Source organism: Cetorhinus maximus, chromosome 32, assembly GCF_964194155.1.
Source record: "Cetorhinus maximus chromosome 32, sCetMax3.hap1.1, whole genome shotgun sequence".
NCBI lineage: Eukaryota > Metazoa > Chordata > Chondrichthyes > Lamniformes > Cetorhinidae > Cetorhinus > Cetorhinus maximus.
In genome coordinates this window covers 17060796-17082496 of record NC_135910.1, presented here as the reverse complement: position 1 = coordinate 17082496, position 21701 = coordinate 17060796, and the positions used below count along the sequence as shown (strand labels likewise).

At 46.2% G+C, this 21701-nt stretch overlaps 1 protein-coding gene across 3 annotated transcripts in view; it reads left to right on the top strand.

Moving 5' to 3' along the window:
- clip3 (CAP-GLY domain containing linker protein 3) overlaps nucleotides 1-21701 on the top strand; it is a 147069-nt gene that overhangs the window by 98737 nt on the left and 26631 nt on the right. For 2 of the 3 annotated variants that reach the window (XM_078533233.1, XM_078533232.1), the window contains exons 1-3: nucleotides 1986-2192; nucleotides 14456-14621; nucleotides 15658-15797. In XM_078533233.1, the coding sequence (XP_078389359.1) occupies nucleotides 14468-14621; nucleotides 15658-15797 (294 nt within the window). In that variant the 5' untranslated portion in view covers nucleotides 1986-2192; nucleotides 14456-14467. Of the gene's footprint in view, nucleotides 1-1985; nucleotides 2193-14455; nucleotides 14622-15657; nucleotides 15798-21701 lie in introns of those variants that run through there. The other variant, XM_078533231.1, reaches the window with a different exon arrangement.

The window sequence follows — 21701 nt, the reverse complement described above, 5'->3', positions numbered from 1 at the left end:
ATTATTTACAATATATATTAATATATGAGTGAGGGAAGTGAATGTACTAATACCAAGTTTGCAGATGACACAAAAATAGTTGGGAAGGCAAGTGGTGAGAATGACACAAAGAGTCTACAGAGAGACATAGACAGGTTGAGTGAGTGGGCAAAAACTTGGCAGATGGAATATAATGTGGGAAAATGTGAGGGTTATGCACTTTGGCAGGAAGAATAGAGGAGCTGAATATTATTTAAATGGAGAAAGACTGCAGAAAGTTGCAGCACAGAGGGATTTGGGGATCCTCGTGCATGAATCACAAAAAGCTAATATACAAGTTCAACTGGTAATAGGGAAGGTAAATGGAATGTTGGCCTTTATTTCAAAGGGAATGGAATATAAAAAAGGGAAGCCTTGCTAAAACTATACAAGGCACGAGTTAGACCACACCTAGAATACTGTGAACAGTTTTGGTCCCCATAAACAAGGGAAGATATACTGGTATTGGAGGCAGTCCAGAGAAGGTTCACTAGGTTGATCCCGGGTATGGAGGGATTTTCTTATGAGGAGCGGTTGAGTAGGTTGGGCCTGTACTCATGGAGTTTAGAAGAATGAGAGGCGACCTTATTGAAACATATAAGATTCTTAGGGGGCTTGAAAGGGTAGATGCTGAGAGGTTGTTTTCTCTTGTGGGAGAGTCTAGGACCAGAGGGCATAATCTCAGAGTAAGGGGTCACCTATTTAAGACAGAGATGAGGAGGAATTTCTTCTCTGAGGGTAGTGAATCTGTGGAATTCTTTTCCGCAGAGGGCTGTTGAGGCTGGGTCGTTAAGTATATTCAAAGCTGAGATAGACAGATTTTTAATCAGTAAGGGAATCAAGGGTTATGGGGAAAAGACAGGAAAGTGGAGTTGAGGATTATCAGATCAGCCATGATCTTGTTGAATGACAGAGCAGACTCAATGGGCCAAATGGCCTAATCCTGTTCCTAAGCCTTGTACTTGGTGCCAGTCAGGATGTGAGCACAGAACTTCAGATGAACTGAAGATGGAAGATGGGAGGCTGATCAGGAGAACATTGGAACAGTCAAGTCTGGAGGTAATGAAAGAATGGATGTGAGTTTCAGTAGCAAATGGGCTGTGGCAGGTGCAGAAATGAGTGATTATAATGGACATGGAAGTAGGTGGTCTTGATGATGGAGCGGCTATGAGATCATAAACTTAGCTCAGGGTCAAATAGGATGCCAAAGATGCAAACAGTCTGGGTCAGCCTCAAACAGTGACCAAAGAGAGGGATAGGGTTGGTGGCAAGTGAGCAGGGTTTGTTGCAGGGACCAAAGACAATGGCTTCAGTCTTCACAATATTTAATTGAAGGACATTTCTGCTCATTCAATGTCAGGAACACAGTGTGACAAATCCAATGCAAGTGGAACGGTTCGAGAGAAACTTTGGTGAGGTAAAACTGGATGTCGGCAGCTTACATCTGGAACCCATCTTTGTGTTTTCAGATGATATCTTTGAGGGGCAGCATATAGATGAGAAATATGAGGGGGGGGGGGGACAAGGACAGAATCTATGGGGAATCCAGCAGTAATAGTGCTGCTGGTAGGAAGAGAAACTGGAAAAAGGGGTGATCTATTTTAAAGGACTGAGGGGTATTTTTTTAGGAGGGAGATGGTAGTTTTGACAGGCCATATACACAGTAACTGACACTACAGGCACTTACAATAATTTAAAAATGAAATGCAAACCCAAGATACCAAATTGAATAGTTAATGGATGTAGGTTTATTATTCTGGGGAACATGCTTTCGAAGGGATTATTTTCCTCTTGGAGGAAAAAGATCAGTTAAAATTGCACCATGAATTTAATCTTATAAGCATTCTGAAAATATGTTTATTTTCATAGACTGCAGGCGATTGTGCACTAAATTTCTCAAGAGATCATGCCTCAGTTTGAGGGAGGAGGTACTTAACAGTTTGAGTATTGGTTCTCGTTGCAGTCAGTACCACCTGAATGAAACGGTTTTCTAGAATTTCCAGCCTCGGGTGCAGCACTGACTGATCCACTGAACGGAGTCTTGAGCCTTGGAGGAGTTTGTGTGACGCAGACGGTGACGGTCGAGCCACAATCTTCAGCTGCTGCTCCTCAATGACTTTATAACCAAACACATCGGAAGAGCAGAAGGCAGACGGAGGAGCTGAGCCACTCTGGTAGGATTGCATGAAATTGCCGAAATCGCTTCGCGCCTCTAACTGTAGCAATCCGTGTCCGCAGTGCAACACTGATAAAATTGCAACAAATGCAATAATGTTACAGCCGCTGCGAATTGCTCGGGATTTAAAGGGCGCTGGTTCCACGTTTAAAAATGGGGTTTTGACGGGAACCTGGCCGCTCCTTTAATTGCTGGTTTTCCTTCCAGTTTAACGTTGACGAATAGACGGGAATCAAAAGGAGTAACATTTGATACTTCACACCAGGGATGTGTGGGGGTTGTGGTTACATGTTAATTTCCGCGGTGTCTTGGTACCGTTTCGCTGACGCAGATTGCAATTCATGCAAGGCTGCTGCTGTTTTGGCCTCTCTATTGTTTAGCATCCTCGGCTGAATGAGTGGGAGCTGAAAACAAAAATGGCAAAACAAGCAGAACACCGGATCAATAATGCATGTTGAATTATATTAGTATCACACGTTTTTCCTCACGGTGTTTCTGATCATTATCGCTTATTTTACGATGGACTTTTCAATAAATATTATTTTGCATTGTTAAGGATACAAAGTCTCCCAAAGCAAAGATGAATGAGAAATTACCCTTTATATAAAGAAGCCTTTCATATCATTAAAGATTGTAGTGTGTGTATTTAGATAACAGTGTTTTTTTCCAAATCTCAAATCAAGGCTCTGGACTGGAATTGATCCTGTGGTGTGTGTGCACATAGGCAGATTGATTATACAACATTTACAGATTCTTTTTTTTCACAAGTTAAATAAATGCTGAAAAGTTTTAACATTCCCCAGAAAATTTCATTCACTATTAAAGTAATCAACTACTTTTATATCAATTTGGAATGTATAGTAAAATTTCTGATTAAATGCATTGTGCAGTTAGTATATGATAGAATGTATTATATTGGAATATAATAATTTTAAATGTTAAATATACAGGTGACTTGAACGGAGTGTTTTGTGTTGGCTAAATAATCAAAACATCAAAGGAACCTCCACCACATTAAAACCGTATAAGTTCTATTGCTTTTCTTTTCAATTGAAATCTTTTGAAAGATTCATGAATTTGAGTAGCATCACCGTGTGTTAGTCATTTTGTGTAGTCCATTTTGATCAAGTCATCAAAAGGCTATGGACCTGAAAGGGTTACCTCTATTCCCCTTGAAACCAGCCGTGTGTTACCAGACTAGGCTCCTCGTAAAGGTTAAACATGAACTCTCTTTCTCTAGCTCCCAGAATTATTTCAGCTCAGATGCACACACTGCATACATTTAAAATAATAATGAAGCTTTTTTAGTTTTTGTGGGAGGAAGATTACTTTCCCCTTCTCTGCACTCCTGCTTCTTCCCTCTCCATGTCCAACATGTCCCTCTTCTTCTCCCTTACCCCTTTTCACCTCCCCCCCCCAACCCCATATTCCCGCTTAGCCCCCTCCCCCACTCCCGCTTAGCCCCTCCCCCACTCCCGCTCAGCCCCCTCCCCCACTCCCGCTTAGCCCCCTCCCCCACTCCCGCTTAGCCCCCTCCCCCACTCCCACTTAGCCCCTCCCCCACTCCCGCTTAGCCCCCTCCCCCATTCCCGCTTAGCCCCCTCCCCCATTCCCGCTTAGCCCCCTCCCCCATTCCCGCTTAGCCCCCCTCCCCCATTCCCGCTTAGCCCCCCTCCCCCATTCCCGCTTAGTCCCCCTCCCCCATTCCCGCTTAGCCCCCCTCCCCCATTCCCATTCCTCCATGCAGTCCCGCATTCGCCCCTCAGTTCTCGCAGGTCCCCCTTCCTGCCCATCCCTCTACCCTCTTTCCCCCCTCCTCCCCTCCTCCCTTCCCCCTCCCCTCCTCCCTTCCCCCTCCCCTCCTCCCTTCCCCCTCCCCTCCTCCCTTCCCCCTCCCCTCCTCCCTTCCCCCTCCCCTCCTCCCTTCCCCCTCCCCTCCTCCCTTCCCCCTCCCCTCCTCCCTTCCCCCTCCCCTCCTCCCTTCCCCCTCCCCTCCTCCCTTCCCCCTCCACTCCTCCCTTCCCCCTCCCCTCCTCCCTTCCCCCTCCCCTCCTCCCTTCCCCCTCCCCTCCCCCTCCCCTCCTCCCTTCCCCCTCCCCTCCCCCTCCCCTCCTCCCTTCCCCCTCCTCTCCTCCCTTCCCCCTCCTCCTCCTCCCCTCCCTCCTCCTCCCCTTCCTTCCCTCTCCTCCCCTCCCCTCCCCTCCCTCCTCCCCCCTTTTCTCCCTCCCTCCTCCCCCCCTTTCCTCCCTCCCTCCTCCCCTTCCCCCTTCTGTCTCTTCCCCCATCTTCTTTCTCCTCCCTCCCCCACCTTTCCACTATGTCCCTGGCCCTTTTCTCCCTCCCAAGCATACAAAATTGCTGTTTTGGCATTGGCCTCAGCTCTGAACAGCGGACTCAGCCCCGAGTGGTTTAAGTCCACACTTGTCAGAATATTTTTCAATTACTCCCACCCTCCTACCCCAATTTTCAATGTAAATTTCTCTCCCCCAGTGCAACACAGCGTGCCCCAGGCTTAGTGAACCTGGATGATGATTGCCTCTTAAATGCTGCTTTTTTCTGAAGTTCACCGGCAGCTACCAGGGTCACTGAACTTCTGGATTTCTCTGCCTCTCCTCCTTCCTCTTTGGGGAAATGCTTTGTCTACGCTTGGCTCTGTCACCATGGTGCGTGCTGAGATCAGGAACATGACATATGGAGAATAACAGGTGTCAACCCACCTTCCTCCTGTGAATGCTTGGCACAGAATCAGCTCAGAAACTGCATTAATGTTATCAGGCCTCCCATGGCTTTACTGAGACTAAGTCAGTTGATGTCCTGTTTTGTAATAACAGGAGTATTATATCCTGAGATGTACAATGTATTATTTTGACAGTCAGGTGACATACATTAAGATGCTGCCAGAAGGCATTGTGTCATAGAGTCACAGAAGGAGACTATTCGGCCCATCAAGTCCATGCTGGCTTTTTATAGAGCAATCGAGTCAGTCCACTCCCCACTCTATCCCCGTATCCCTGCAAGTTTATTCCCCTCAAGTGTCCACTCAATTTCCTTTTGAAATCATTGATCGTCTCCGCTACCACCTTGTAAGCTATTAGTTCCAGATGATTACCACTCACTGCATAAAAAACTTCTTCCTCCCAGTTCCTCTGCATCTCTTGCCCTAAACCCTGAACCTGTGTCTCCTGGTCCTTGTACTATCAGCTAATGGGAGCAGCTTATCTTTGTCTACCTGTCTCAAGCTTGTACACCTCTATCCAATCTCTCCTCAGTCTCCTTTTGCTCCGAGGACATTAACCCAGATGCTCCAACCTAACCTTGTAGCTAAAATCCCTGATCCCTGGAACCATTCAGGTAAATCTCCTCTGCACCCTCTCGAGAACCTACCCTCCTAAAGTGTGATGGTCAGAATGGAAACTGGCTCGTCCCTTTTAAGGCCTTAAAGTTCTTATTGCAAGTAAATACTAAGGTCCGTCAGACTTTGATTACTCTTTTGGTTATGCGAGATTTGCAGATAATGTTGTTAGAAATTTCTATCCCTAGGTTATGTAAAACACAACATGGCTTTTTAAAAAAATAATTTTAATGGCTAAAGTGTGAAATCTGATTTGAACAAGTGCCCTTTTTTATAAATAATTATTGACTGTGATGAATGCACATTAAATACTGACTGAAGCACTAGAAGATAAATTATGTGAAATGTTCAAATCGCGTTATCTGCAGTGGTTGAGAATATCCTTGTCGCATTTGCCTGAAGAAAGCGATTCAATTTCATTTTATGTGGAACGGATCCATGCAGACAAGGAAGATGCCAGGATCCCCGCTCTGTCCCACGTTAGTAGCTACCCAAGTGCTGCAGGTGGTGTCGGGGGAGATGGTAGGGGTGGGGGCGCGGTGGGGGTGGGGTCGGTGTAAGAGGCTGCTGTGATCTGGAGAGAGTAAATATTGACAGGAATTCTTGCTCCTGATTACCATCTAATGCTCTCCAACACGTACAGATTGTGTGTAGAGAGATTACTTAATAATGGTACCGGGTTTGGTTGTGAGGCCCCATCTCAGTGTTTGAATGGATTTGGTATTCGCTCCTCAAGATCTTGTGGTCCAGCCTGTAACTTTGAAACCGTATCTCAACATGAATCTGTGCCTTCAGGAGGAGATTTGAGGAATGGGTAGATGGGATATCAAAATTACATGCTCATTTGGAGAATAGCTTTTATGAAATGGAGGGTTGCAAAAAAAAATAAGGATACGTTTTCTGTTGCCAAATGTCAAGTGTTGGGGAATTGGAGAATTTTCCACCTAGTCTGCTAATCAATGAATTCCAGGCCAGAAGCTAAATACTGCAAATGCTGGAAATCAGAAACAAACACCGAAAATGCTGGAAACACGAAGCAGGTCAGCAGCATTTGTGGAGAGAGGGACAGAGGTAACGCTTCAAGTTGTCGGCTTTCATCAGAACTGGAAAAGTTAGAAAATGTAACAGCTTTAAAGTCGTTGAATGGGGCGAGTGGTTAAAAAAAACAAAAGGGGAGCTTGGTGAATGGGGCGGAAGACGGGCGACATTAAATGTCATGTTATTGATGGGGCAGAGCCAAAGGAAGTAGTAATGGGACATGTACAGAAACAAAAGATGGGCCCAAAGAAGGTATGAATGGCAGAATGATGAAGAGCTGCTGTCCAAAATCAAAAAACACGGAAAAACAAGATTAAGGCTGAAGCAAAGTGAGGGAAAGAAAATGGGGGAGCAGAGGTTACGGTCCGAAATTGTTGCACACAATGTTGAGTCCGGAAGGCTGTAATTGAAAGATGAGGAACAGCATCTTCAAGAGATGTATGGGCTCTGCATCGGGATGGGAAAAGGATCAGATGATATGTGGCCACTTCATGTATACCGACCCCTGCGTGTCTCACACTAGCGCCATATACAACCCCATAGGGACCTATAACCTTTGACCTTTACTAAGGCTCTCTGCATCCAGATTGGAATGCTTAACCCATCCCTGAGCACCCCTTACCCTAATGTATAGAACAGTACAACTCTACGTTGCTTGTGACTCTCGTATTACAGAAAATAGTAGGAATCACGCCATAGTCATGTGACAGCAAGTAACCTTGTACACAGTTAAATAAAGGGCCGTTTTGCACTGTGTACTTGTGCCCAGTGGGTACTGAAGGTGCCAGGCAATTTCATTTAGAACTCAATATTTGGCAGAAAGAATCAGAAACGCACACAAAGACACACTCTGGCCAGGCTGGCCTCGGTCCCAGGTCTAAGAGGAGAAAGGAAGACATTCTAACTGCCTGTGTTACTCAATCCTTTAGCAGTGTGTGCCTCTAATTGTCTTTGTGATGATGTTGAGAATTAGAAATGAGATGGTCTTTGAGTCCTAGACTTTGGCTTTTAGTACAACGCAGATCAGTTGGCATGAATGGTAGATAAGATGGTTAAGGCATATGGAATACTTTATTGGCTGAGAGATGGGGCTGGATTAAGGGCTCCCCGCACCCCAACGTAAATGTCAGGGTCAAGCCTACCTCTGCTTAGCTGGCTCGGCCTGCTTTAATTTGCATGAGGCAGGACTTCTGCCTGACATCAGGAGGAAGTGCCACCTCATAGAGCTAGCGACCAATCAGAGGCCAGCAGCTCTGCGCACAGCACCACCAGCAGGAGTGGTGGCCACTGCTAGTACTGCAGGTAGACCAAGGAGGTGATGTTCAGCGATGGACCCGGACATTCAGGTACTTCCAGCATCTCGCTGGAGCCAGGCTGATAGGCTCTGGGGATGGGTGTGGGGGGGCTAGTGGTGGGGGGAGGGTGGACATAGGGAGCCAAAACTGCAGGAGAGGCCTCCGATTGGCACTGGGCACCTGGCAAGGGGCACTCCCTCCCTCTTAACTAGTCAGCAACCCACAGGGTTAAACCTGCCAGGCTGCACATTGAGGGGCAGCCTCTCCAGCTGCCTGTTAAATCAGATCGACGGTGGGATTAATTGCCCATTTAAGGATCACAACTGGGCCTTGTCAGGAGACCTATCTGACACCTCCCCTGCCGCTTGTGAAATCACAAAGGGGGTGGGCGTGCGGGCAGCGGGCATGCCGCCGATGGCACGGCACCTGTATCTACGGGTCGCGAGTGGCCTGTAAAATTTAATTGGCAGACTCTGATTGATTGATTATTCATAGCGCCGAACAAATCAGGTGACCGACCCTCCTCTAACCTCCAACCTGTCTTTCTGTCAGATTTCTCAGCCTTTTCTATTTTGATAATGAAACCATGGGTGGTGCTTTGCTGACTTTCTCTCTCTTTCTCTCTCTCTCTCCCCCTCTCTGTCTGTTTGCTCTTCCTCAATGACAAATATGCCTTTATTTCTCCTCTGAAGAGCCATTACACCATCTCGTACTCTAATTAATTCTTTGTTGGAATCTCAGAGTTGCAGAATCCTTATCTCCAATTCTTGGAAGTGTGTAAACTCGACCTCGCACTACCCCAATCATGTCTTCCCGATTTGTCTCCTCTCATGAATTCAGCCCACTCCAGAGTCTGACCGTCAGATTTCACCTGCCTCCGAGGCTTCTCAATCCAAGGAGGAAAAGAAATCTAAACCCTAAGAGGAATCGGAGATTTCTTTTTGGACGTTTCATCTTCATTTCTAATCGCTCTGGCACAGGCAGTAATGATGAATTACAGGATGGAGCCCAGCTCTCAGTAATTGGCTCGTTCCTAAAGGTATTTCAGCAGCAGAATGTTCTTCTTACATTTGCCTAATAACCTGTCAAAATGGCCTTGTATCAGAAATCACTCCCTTTAATTGGCCGGCTGATCAATATTTCAATTGATTTCTTTTAAATAATTAGTAATAATGGAGTGGGGGAGGGGAACAGGACTGATGTTTCCCCAGAAACAGATCAGCAGATTTGACTTTATTGAACAATCCTCAGAAGCAATGAATAATTCTGTTGCGTGAGCAAACACAGTTGCCGTTCCCACAAACTGATATGAGGTTAACCCGTTTCTGGTGGGGCTGCTTGAGGGAGGAATATTGTCCAACACCCCTGGGCGAACTCCCCTGCTCTCCTCCTGTGGCGTCCATACCTGTCCGCAAGCAGTTTGACAAGTCCTAATGATGCTGACGGACCAGTACCCTGAACTTTGTGCACATGGGTGGGGCTTGAACCCATAACTCTCCAACTCGGAAGGTAGAATTCTACAAAATTACAGCCAATGATGAATTATTTTAAATGGGTGAACCATTGTGTTAAAATTTGCAAAGACCGGAATTTGAAGCCACTTTTATATTAATTTTTGCCCGCCGGTCTATTGTAGTTCGAACATGCGAACATATGAATGAGGGGCAGGAGTAGGCCATTTGGCCCCTCGAGCCTGCACCGCCATTCAGTAAGATCTGATTGTGACCTCAGTTCCACATTCCGCCTGCTCCCGATAAGGACATTAGTGAACCAGATAGGTTTTTATAACAATCGATGATAGTTTCATGGTCACCATTAATGAAATTGCTTTCAATTCTATATTTTATTAATTACTTTTAAATTGCACCAGCTGCCGTGGTGGGATTTGAACCCATGTCCACAGAACATTCACCTGGGCCTCTGGATTACAAGTCCAGTGACGTTACCAGCACCCCACCATCAGGGACCAGGTGAAGCTAGAAGGGTTGGATTTTGTTTAATGGGCAGTCAAACACACTTGTCCCTCCATCAGTCTTAGCACCATCAGCGGGTCTAATTGTGATCAAGGGCTCTTGATGGTGCAAGGAATGACTGGCAGGGAAAGACCCACTGGGCCATCCGACTTTTCCCATATCCGGTTATGTTGTCCGGTGCATCGCAATATATAAACTCCCCTCCCCCACCTCAACCTGGAAGTCATGTGGACAAATCAAAAAACCTATCAAATTCTGAATTCAGATGGTGCTGAGAGGGCAGGTTAGACTTAGCTGTGATTCTGCCCATGGTTGATGGTTCAGTTTCAAGAATGAGTAATGGTCACTTTGTTGAAGTACTAGAGGATGAGTAGGATTGTGTCCCAATGCACCAAGGGCAGCAGGAAGAGAGGCCAGACAAAATTAGTGAGAAGTTAGCAGGGAGGGGGAGTCAAAACAATAGCCCGATCACTCCCTTCATACCACGTGCTCACTAGTTTACTGGGGTTGAGACGGTCCAAATTCTAAACAGTCCCTGCGAGACCCAAATTTTCAAACTGGCTTTAATTATTGTTCCAATCAGGGTTGTCAATGTGACTTAGAATGTACCAAATACTCAGTGCACAGGAATTCAGTCAATTTGGAGATTTGTCATGGGCCATTTTGATCCTTTGCTGTAGTGGGAATTTTGGAATATGTCGCTGTTCCCCTTCGGAACAGGTAGTAGAAGACATTCTGGAGGTTTATGCTTTGGGTTAATGGCGAGTGGTTCTGGAACTTCTTAGGTTGTCGGGATATGATTTAAGTGGATGAGCCAGCATAGGCACAATGGACTGATTGGCCTCCTTCGGTGCTATATGATTCTGTAAGAGCAGTTTACGATGTGTCCTCTACAGGGAGCTTGTACCGCCCCGTGTCAAGGTGAAGGCCACCATCTTGTTCATTTTCTTCTTACATTTTCTGTCCTTGCACAAGTTTTCTGACTCCACCCCCTCAGTGCTGGGTTTTTCAGCACAGTTTGAAGGCTGCATTCCTCTACAGTTGGGACCATTGTCATTCTTTACATTTTCTGCAGAGGTTGGCCCTGACTATTTTCCTCTCTCAATTCCTCCCTGTCCCCTAGGACACAGTTGTCCTCTATCACACAGTGGCCTCACCTCCACGCTCTGAAAATTCAGGGGTGTTCAAACAAGTGTCACAGGGGCTGAGTTAAAACCCACTCAAAACTGTGACACAAACCGAAATCCCAGTGTACCACTTACTGGAACCTAGTCAGCCCTAAGGTTTATGTGAGAGTCAACGCCGAGCTAAAACTGACTAATTAATTTTAAAACTAGCTCTGAAGAGTCATATGGGCTCGAAACGCTAACTCTGTTTCTCTCTCTACAGGTGCTGCCAGACCTGCTGAGTTTTTCCAGCACTTTCTGTTTTTATTTGAAACAAACTTTTGTCTTTCAGGTGAGAAACTGAGGCCAAGAAGAACAGGGGAGTTCTCCCCACTGCCCTCAATCAGTAGTACCTGCTCATCATTAGTTTGCTCTTTGAGATCTTGCTGTGTGCAAATTATCGGCCACATTTCCGACATTACAACAGTCGCTATAATTCAAAAGTGCTTCATTGGCTGCAAAACACTTTGGGATGTCCAAATGTAATAAGATTCAACTCCTGTATGGTTTTGGATGTTCTCTCTGTACTAAAGATGTGGTAGAAATATCATGGCCAAGATTTTTAGGAGAAGGCAGCGGAGAACACATCCTCTCCGGTACTGCCTGTCCTCCAGCCATTTCATGCTCCAGCAAGCGTTAACTGGCTGGAGGTTGGAGTTGTGCCCTTTGCTTCAATTCCCTACTCCATGCAGCTTCTGAAACTGCAGTGGACAGGACTGGGATTGCACCTATCCACAGTCTAAGTAACCAGGAGCCCAGGACCAGGTAAGTATCGGGGGGGTTGTCCCGGGGCAGGGTGGGGAGGTGAGGCCAGGGGGGTGGGCAGAGGTGTGGTGGGGGGTGTTAGTGGAAAGGCTGGTGAGGAGGGAGCAGCTGCAGGGGCTAGAATGTTGGGCACCAAACCGCCCCCCTCCCCAAATGTTAAAAGGAGGTTGTTGATGGAGGTGTCTCACCGCCCCCCCTGCCCAAGGACTGAACAGGGTTACTTTTCGGGCTCCTTCACCCCCTCCGCCTGCCCCTGAACTCCTCCCGCCAGCCTGAAAATTGAGCCCAGGTGGGAAATGGCCCACGTGGTCATTCATTGGCTACTGAAGGGCCTCAGTTGAGGCGAGGGCAGGTGGGCCGGCCTAGGCTGCACCTGTCCCAGCATAAAATTGAGGAGAGGCCGGGGCGAGCGGGAACCATCCGAGAAAGGTTTTCGGCTCCCCACCCGCCAGCAGGCGGACATAAAACTCTGCCCCATGTAGCCCAACCCCAATGGATGACCCTGTAACTGCACCAGCCATGGCTAACTCCCTGTGTGAGATTGCCCCTCTAGTGCCAATTAGTACCAGGTTACGGGTGCGTTCGTAGCTTGGAGAAGTCACCAGGAACTAGGCTGAAAGTCCTCGGGATCTTTAAGCCTTGATTTTTCCTCCTGGTGCTATTTTAATGCTGCCAGGGATCTGGGTTACACCAGGAGCAAGACGAGACTTTCAGTCCATCAGTTTGTGTTTGAATCAAATCCAGGACCCTAACATTTCCTTACCTGTAAACAACAATAACTTGCTTTTGGACGGCACCTTTAACATAGTAAAATGTCCCAGCGAGCTTTACGGGAGCCAGTTATGAAAAATAAAGTTACACCCAGCTATATAAGGAGCGATTAGGACAGGTGACCAAATCTTGGACAAAGGGATAGATCTTAAGAATCAGCTTAAAGGAGGAGAGAGAGAGAGGTGGAGAGGTTTAGGGAGGGAATTCCAGAGCCTAGGGCTCAGGCAGCTGAAGGAACGGCTGCCAGTGATGGAGCGATGGAAATTGGGGATGTGCAAGAGGCAGAATTGGAGGGGTGTTGGGGCACGCTGAGGCTGTAAAAGGTTGTGACTCCCGCCCGCCCCAGCCTCTCCTCAGTTTTACACTGGGATGGGCGAGGCCTAAGTCAGCCCACCCACCCTTGCTCCAGTTGAGGCACTTAAGTAGCTAATTAATGACTTGTATAAATACAAGTCCTTGCTCATGAGGTAAAAGACAAATGCATCATTCAGCTGCTCCATGACCTCCCCCCGCCCCCCCACAACTGAGAGTAATTCTAAAGCAGATTTATGAAGCAGGCAATTTCCAGATTGGTATGAAATGCGCTGAGCTTCTGGATTTTTAATTAGCTTTACGGTTTAACTCTTCATGCAAGTCTGGTCTGCATTAAGCCAGCAACATAGCCATTAATTTGTCTGTGAAACCACCAAATTGGACTGGAGCGTGTAACTTGGCAGAGTGCTGGAGCGTATAAGGTTATTATTGAAGGTCTAGGTTGCTGTGCCAATGCCCCTTCCTGTGCAGTGGATCCCACTGAATGAATTAACCCCTTGCCTGACCAACCTGATCATGTAAAAGCCCTCTGACTTTAGTGAACTCTGACTTGACATTATTGTTGAGTTTACGTGTTTCCAACAGTTTTGGGATTTGTTGGTGCAGGAAAGATCATGTTTAGCTGCCCCTGAGCTGTGCAGCTAATGGCAGCTTCACAGGACTTTGAGTCCGCCAAGAATTACAGGGCTGGAGTCAAATGTGGGGCAGACCTGTTAAGGATGGCAGGTTCCCTTCACAGAAGAACATTAATACATCAGCTCAGTTTTTACAAGCCAGCATGACCTTTTTTTTCTAGTGTCAGCCCACAGATTTATTGTGTTTAATTCTGAAGGTCATGTCTGGGTTGGGAATAGAGATTGCAATCCTTCGGTGGGTTGTCCTGCAGCATCCAGCAATGGAAGATTGGTCTCCGAGGAACTGCTACACCCAAGGGGGTATTATCATTGGAATATTAAATAGATAATGCCCTTTTAAAAATTTTGTTTAAACACTTTCTTTTATTAACTGTGAGGAAATATTGGAGTTTGCGGGCAGGAAGAGCTGCTCCACTGGATCATCCAATCAGATAACGAGATGTCTGCACGCTTCTTGATTGGCTGTGGGAGGGTGGGAATACCAGGAGATGGGCATGTCTGGCAACCAATGGCAGGGGTGGTTGGCAGTGGGAGGTCATGTGATGAAACCTCTAGGAAGATGTCCAACCAGAGTTGAGAACGCTAGCAGTGACCTTAATGCCATGATCATCTTGCGCCATTCCCACTCTACAGGCCACACAGGACACCCACACAGGCTGAGGAATTGAAACTTGGACTTTCCTAAAGCAAATTATAGACTGATGTGACTTGTTGGCCAGTTTTTATGGTATTTTAAAAAGAGTGTGTGTATCCTGAGAGCCATGCCATTTTCCATACGGCAGCAGTGCTGTAAGGGACATTATGGCGAGATTACCTCATTGCATCTTGAATTTATAATTAAACCCTCAAAAAATTTATCAGATGGTTTCTCACAAAGAGCAGCGCCCTTTTAATGATTTTTTTTTTGGTCCAGTGGCGCTGAATTTTACACTGCGACATTTGAATGTTTTTCAGAAACAACTGAAAATGACAAAAGGAAATGTGACAGACGTTGTTTCGGAGGAGGAGCACCAAGAACCTCAGGAACATCAGCCAGCAGAGTTCCAGAGCCCGGTCCTAGAGAGACGCAAGAAACCAGTTGTTTACCCCTCTGTCCCGGCACCACTGCCCAAGGATTATGGTAACTGTTTTGAGCTGTAATTGGCACTGTACCCAATGCTGAGCTTTCAGTCCCACATCCTCCCCCATCAGCCAGGATGCCCATGTCTGCCTCTGCAATATTGCCCATCCTAATGTGCCCAAATTGCTGCCAATGATATAAACATCTCAGTCACTTTCTCTTTCTCATTCTCCCAATCGATGCAGGACACCGGGAAAATATTATCAAGCATTCACAGCCCTGGAACATGCCTTGCAGCCCAGCAGATTCATGCCACTGGTAGATGGCTTCCCCTTCATGCTGTGCGGAACTATCTGCTCTTTGTACTAAAGGTCTTTGGTTTGGCAGAAACCTGTGACTGTCAGATTTAGGATGAGCCACAACTTCCTCCAGTTGAACCCTGGAAAGACCTTAAACTCCCCAAAGCTACTCCATAGACTGTTCCCCAGCACGCCTGGTCTCCAAAGGCTATTGCCCAGTCTCGGTGCACTATCTGATCTTGAACTCAACTTCAAATGCCCTTTCAATTCCAGTCCATTCCCATTCCTGCTCACTCACATCTCCACAATATCATGTCCCCACATTTAGCACCAGTTGATACTCATACCCAGGTTTTTGTCCCCTCCAGGCTTAGTTTCTACAACAGACCCCTGGCTGACTTCCCGACCTCCAACACACCAGCTCCCAACTCATCCAGATATCTGCTGCCCACGTCTGTCACACACCCAGTCCTGTTCTTTCTGTAAATCCTTTCCTAAACCCTTCTGACCTGCCTCCTTGAAGCCTGTTTTCCGGACCACGCTCTCAGTATCACTGTTAACATCCCAATTACTTGGAGCCCAAATTCGAGAGGCATTTTCCACATCAAAGGCCCTGGAGAAATGTAAATCATTAATGGAAATACTGTTATCTGGTCCCTTTACCCTACCACCAGCAGCTTCAGGTGACATAACGGGGATGCAGGTCCTAAAGGTGGCCCTGGACCTCTGTGTGCGCAATACTGCATGGCAACAGGTCAGTAAAACGCAGTGATTGGTTGAAATATTCTTCTCTGCAGCCTTCACGTTCTTCGACCCAAATGACCCAGCCTGTCAAGAAATCCTGTTCGACCCCCAGACAACCATCCCTGAACTCTTCGCTATCATCAGGCAGTGGGTACCTCAGGTGCAGCATAAGATCGACACCATCGGAAGTGAGGTGAGTCATAGTGGGAGGTATCTGGGAGCTTTAGAGAAAGATTGGAAATGAGGAAAGCTAATTTTACTTTTGGAAGATTTAATAAGAAAAGACTTTAAACTTGGTGAGAGTAACAATGGAAATGCCCTGACTTTAAACACTAAGAGTGTTAAGGGGAGGTGGTGGTGTAGTGGTATTGTCAGTGGACTGGTAATCCAGGTTAATGGTCTGGGGACCAGTGTTCAAATCCCACCACAGCAGATGGTGGAATTTGGATTCGATAAATATCTGGAATTTAAACCATTGTTGATTATCGTAAAACATCCTTTAGAGAAGGAAAATCTGCTGTCCTTACCTGGTCTGGCCTACATGTGATTCCAGACCCACAGCAATGTGGCTGACTCTTAAAAATGCCCTATGAACAAGGGCAATTAGGGATGGGCAATAAATGCTGGCCTAGCCAGCGAAACTCACATCCCACAAGCAAATATAAAAAGATGATTTCATTTAACGTGTTGACCAAAATGATTGAATTGTTTAATTTTGATTGAATGAATATAAAACTGATTTCAAGTAATTCACATAATATGCTCCAGGCTGCACTGTTAATCCAATCTGATTTCGGGGCAACGGTCACATGGGGTCAAATGCCTCGAGCTAGTTCTTTTGTTAAAAGACAAGCATTTGAACCTTTTAACACTTAAATGTCTCAATACCTGTGAAAAGAATAACCTGACTGCATGATGAGGCTCTCAGTAATAAACGTATGGTGCAGCTCCTATTCAGCTAGATGAACACTAGGGCTATGCCTCCAGGTAGTCTGGTTTCTCATACTTAAGTGTGAGAAGAAACGGCAACTGCACCAGTATCACATTGGTGCTGCGGCTATGGTGTGAATGGACCTGGGCTCAGTGATGTATGGAGGTGACCCTCCCTCTGATTTGTTTCTTATCCATCCTGATCCTTTCCCCCTGTTTACAAATTGGTGAAAAAGTTTAGTGCTGATAGAAAGGTTTCACGATGTTGTTGACTTTGTACCAATAGTAAACTCCCTGGGTGCAGACACTGGTCTGCTTCTGAGCTCTGAATTAATTCAACCCAACTGACCTGAACTGGTCCTTAAGCTCCATAGGAGCCTTCACCTGCTCTACTTCGCCTACCTGTATCAGTATTTGGAGCACCTCGAGGTATACACCCTATCTCGGTTGCTTGTTATAAGCCTGGCATGCTGGTTGCAGCCTGAACTCAGGCCTGTGGATGATTTCTCTTGTGAGATACAATTGCTTTTCAAGGTGATAATACAGCTGAAACGTTCAACACGAGGACCCAGCAGGGCCAAGGGATGAGAGGACTGATTTATTACTAGAGAAACTGTCCTGAGATGGGACAAAGTAGGGCCCCAGGGAGATATACAAGATAGTGCATGATGTAGAAAATATATATGGCACAGGTGCAATGGGCTGAATGGCCTCCTCCTGAGCTGTACCAGTCTATCATTCTATGAACACCACATCAATTTAAACAGGGACATTTGGACACAGAAGCACAGGATCAAAAGAAGTGGTAACTTTAGGTCTGATATATACCTGAAAAGGATAGATTTGCAGGGGTATGGGGGAAGAGTTGAGGAAGTGGGTCTAATTAGATAGCTCCTTCAAAGAGCCAGCACAGGCACAATGGGCCGAGTGGCCCCCTTCTTTGCTGTATTTCTGTAATGTCCGGAAGTGTTGGCTTGTGAAATGGACTTCATGGCAGGGAGCTGGAAATCTCTGGATACGGTGTTGTATGTTGGGCGGGACAGTTGGTTTTATATTAGCTGGAGGAGCTGAAATTGGGTGAATGGTCTTTCTCAACTGTACCTGTCTATTGATGGTACCAGATGTGAAGAATGGAATGCTAGATGGTTACGTCAATGACTTAGTGAAGTGAGATTCTGATCTCTTGTAGGATACAGACCACAGATCTCACACTAGCCCACTGTCTAGATTTATGAGCCACGGCTCACTCCGATGATTCATTATCACTTGGTTAGAGTGGTGCTGCATGCTGTAATGCGAAGCCTTCAATGAGCGGGACAGATCTGAAGCAGTAATTCAAGGGCATTGAGAGAGCCGCACCCTGTGTGCAGCTTTTGAACCTGACACAGGATAACGTGGATCATGTTCCATGCAGGGGAGTGTTACTAACCCATCTCAACTAACAAAAACCTTTCTCAAAGCCTCTCTCTTTGACTAAGCTTTCAGTCACGACTCCTATAACCCTCCCACTGTAGCTCGACAGCTATTCCTTTATCTCCCTTATTTATTTTCTGCCCCTCCAGGAAGAGCCTTGGGATGTTAAATGTGCTCTATCAATGAACGTTGTTCAAAGGCATGTCTGACGTTTGAACCCTCCCTGTTTCAACCCCACACAGCTGCAGTGGGGAAAAGCTGAGAGTCCTGCCTCTGCAGAGTGCCAGAACTCTGGTGATTGAATCAGTGGCCTTCCCTGGAGATTCACCGTGTGTAATAAACAACCCTACAGATATTAATCCATCGATCAATCTCTCCAACATACTGAAACTTTCAGCTGTGTCCATGGATGAGTCAGTATCTCACAAAATTCATGAGCACTAGGTGCAGGTGAACTGAGGGAGCTTTGTCCTGCATTTTAGAAGGGCCTTGGAGGGAGTTTGACGCAGAGTTAGCAAAATGATACCTAGACTCCCAAGGGATAAATTGCAAGGAGAGATTAAATAATCTAGGGCTGCATTCCCTGGAATTTAGAAGGTTAAAGCATGATTCCCCCTAAAGAAATTAAGGGGAGTGGATGGGGGAGATAGAAATTATTTCTGCTGGTTGCAGTCTAGGACTGGGGACATAGTCTAAAAGTTAGAGCCAGACTTTTCAGGAGTGACATTAGGAAACACTTCGATCCAAAGGGTGGTAGAAGTTTGGAACTCTAGTCCGCAAACAGCAATTGATGCTTGATCAATTGTTAATTTTTAAATTGAGATTGATAGATTTTTATTAACCAAAGGTATGAAAGGGTATGGGGCAAAACTGGGTATTTGGAGTTAGGTTACAGACCAGCAATGTGATCTCATTGTGTCAGGATCAAGGGGCTACATGATTCCTATGCATCTAACCTGGGATTGGGAAGTCTTTACTCCATGTTGTACAGGACCTGACCCAGTGCTGTTTAGTCCTGAAGTGGGAAACATGCATTCTGAGAGTTAATGAGTGAAGTAGAACAGCAGCAAGTGCTTGTGATTAGGGTACTGCTCATGTGGAGGATTAATACCCAGCACGAATTGTTTGGGCTGAATGGCCTGTTTCTACACTGTAATTAATTCCAAGTAAAATGGGAGGAAGGACAAACAGAATTCAATGTTGATTTGCACCAAATTTATGATCTGCTTCTGTGCGGTTACACTGATGGCCGATGTGGGAAATAGCAATTGAATATTCCAGTTCCGAGGTCAGGATTCAAGCCACCTTGGGAGAAGATTTCCTCCGCTTCAAGCGGAATCTGAAATGAGTTCTTTATCTTAGTCGTTCAAATAACAAGTGGTGAACCTTCCCCTATAGGGAAATCGCGGTTTCACATTAACCCCTTGATATTCCTGGCACAGACACAATGGGCCCAACGGCCTCCTTATGCACCATGTATTTTCTAGATTTCCATGTAATGCGGGTGCTCGGTGTGGGTACCGAGCAGCCCAGTGGTTCTTGGTGGAGGTCGTGGGCTCAGACCCACTAGGGCAAATTGTGAAATTGAATTTAAAAAAACAAAAAACGGTGATTTGTAAGCTGAATCAATAAACCGTGAAAGTTCTTGGATTTGTTGCTAAAATAAAAAGCCAACCGGTTCATGAATGACCCCCAGGGAAGGGAACCTGTCAACCCTACGTGGCCTGGCCTGTATGTGACGAGGGTTGGACACTGATGGCCCTTCCCAAATACCTGCGGCCGAATAGCAATTTCTCATAGCAACAAGGATGTATAATAAATTTAGCTCTGGCAATGTGACCCACATCCTGGGGGTAAATAATTCCACCACCCCCCACTCCTTGCCCCTCACATTGAAAAGCACAAAAAAATTGATCTTGAACCAAGTTAAATAAATAAAACTGAAGGGATTGAGAGCGGAATATTTTGCTTTGATTTAATGACTATGATCAACAGTCTAGCTGTCTGTGCTAAATTGAAAATAACTGAGAATCCCATATCTCTGTGACCGATTTATTACAACCCATTTGCACTCTTGCTTTCCCTTGACCCAGACATAAATCCCACGATTTCTTCATAATTTAATTGTCAGATTGGTATTTACTATCTGAAGCCTCTGATATAGCTCTCATGTGGTTCATTCAGGACTTGAAATTAGAGAATTGCTCCAGTAAAACTCTAAGGCATCAGTTTGGAAGATAAATCAGACCAGAAAATTCTATTAGTTTTGGGAGAATTGTTGATCAGGATTAGCATCGTTCCTCTGATCTTCTCCCTCTCACTCCTCCTTCGATCTGTTTGGTTCTACAGCAGACTGGGAGGCTGTTCAGCCCATTGTGCTAGCTCTCTGCTTGAGCAATTCAAAACTGCCTCTTCCTGGATCCATGTTTCTTTCTGTTCTTCAAACGTTAAGGTTTGGAAATCATGAGATCTCAGCACAGCGACGACCACTCGGCCCATCGTGCTTGCCCGGCTTTCTGAACGAGTTATTCAGTTAGTCCCGCTATCCCCGGCTCTTTGCTCAAGTCCAGCCAATATTTACTCTTCGAGTATTTACCCAATTCCCTTTTGAAAGTTACTATTGAATCTGCTACCACTGCCCCCAACCATCAGGCAGTACATTCAAGATCACAGCAACTCTCTGCGTAAAAAGAATTCTCCTCATCTCCCCCACTGACGTTTTTGCCATTGTGCCCCTCTGGTTACTGACCCACCTCCCACTGCAAACAGTTTCTCCCTGCGTTTTCCATCAACGCCCTTCATCGTTATATTAAATCTCCCTTAAAGCTTCTTTGCAGTTAGGAGAACAATCTCCAATCTCTCCACATAACTGAAGTCCCTCATCCCTGGTACCATTCTGGTAAATCTCCTCAGCACCCTCTCCAAGTCCTTGACATCCTTCTTAAAGTGCAGTGCCCAGAATTGGATACAATCCAGCTGAGGGCCGACTAATGTGATGAGGGTATAATAATTTTCATAATATTTTTCTGGTTTATTGTAAAGTAGGCTATGGGGGCTTGTGTTGTTCTGTCTGTGTGTGTGATTTAATTACATTGTGTAGCCAAGCAGACTGCAAGTTGTGGTTATCAAAAGAAGCAAGGTGTAGAAGTGTCTTTAATATGCTAATGAGTAAACATGGTTGGGATCTTAGCACGGACGGTGTGACAGGAATTTGCATTCTTTGATGGATGAAAGGAGGTTTGAATTTCAAAGAGGTTAATGAGAATAATGACAACATGGACGGGAGTGGAGGTGGGCCCTTTTAACCTGCCCATTCTGGAGCCAGCCACGCTTCCCTCCCACCTTGGGTCTGCCAAAGTGGGCGGCAGGCTGACCTCGAGGACAGGTAAAGCTCCTGTGACCGCAAATCGCGCTCCCCGGCAGTCTGGACGTGGAGGCGGGAACGTGACTCTGGTTCAGTCCCACCTCCCGATTCCCACCTCCCACGGGAAAATCGGGCCCCAGGACTGCTCCCATACTCCAGGTGCAGCCTGGGATTGCCTCTGCCTCTCCTGAGCGGTCCAACTAGATATTAACAATTCCTATTGCAATTGTTTGAAGAGTAAGTAGGGGTTTCTTCCAATGTCCTGTCCAACAATCTACACCCACCACCTCCCCCGCCACCCCCAAGCCAAACAACACTATCTAAAAGATAACCCAATTTAACAGTCCTTTCCCTGTCGGTGTGGTTTGTGGGATCTTGCTGTGTGAGAAA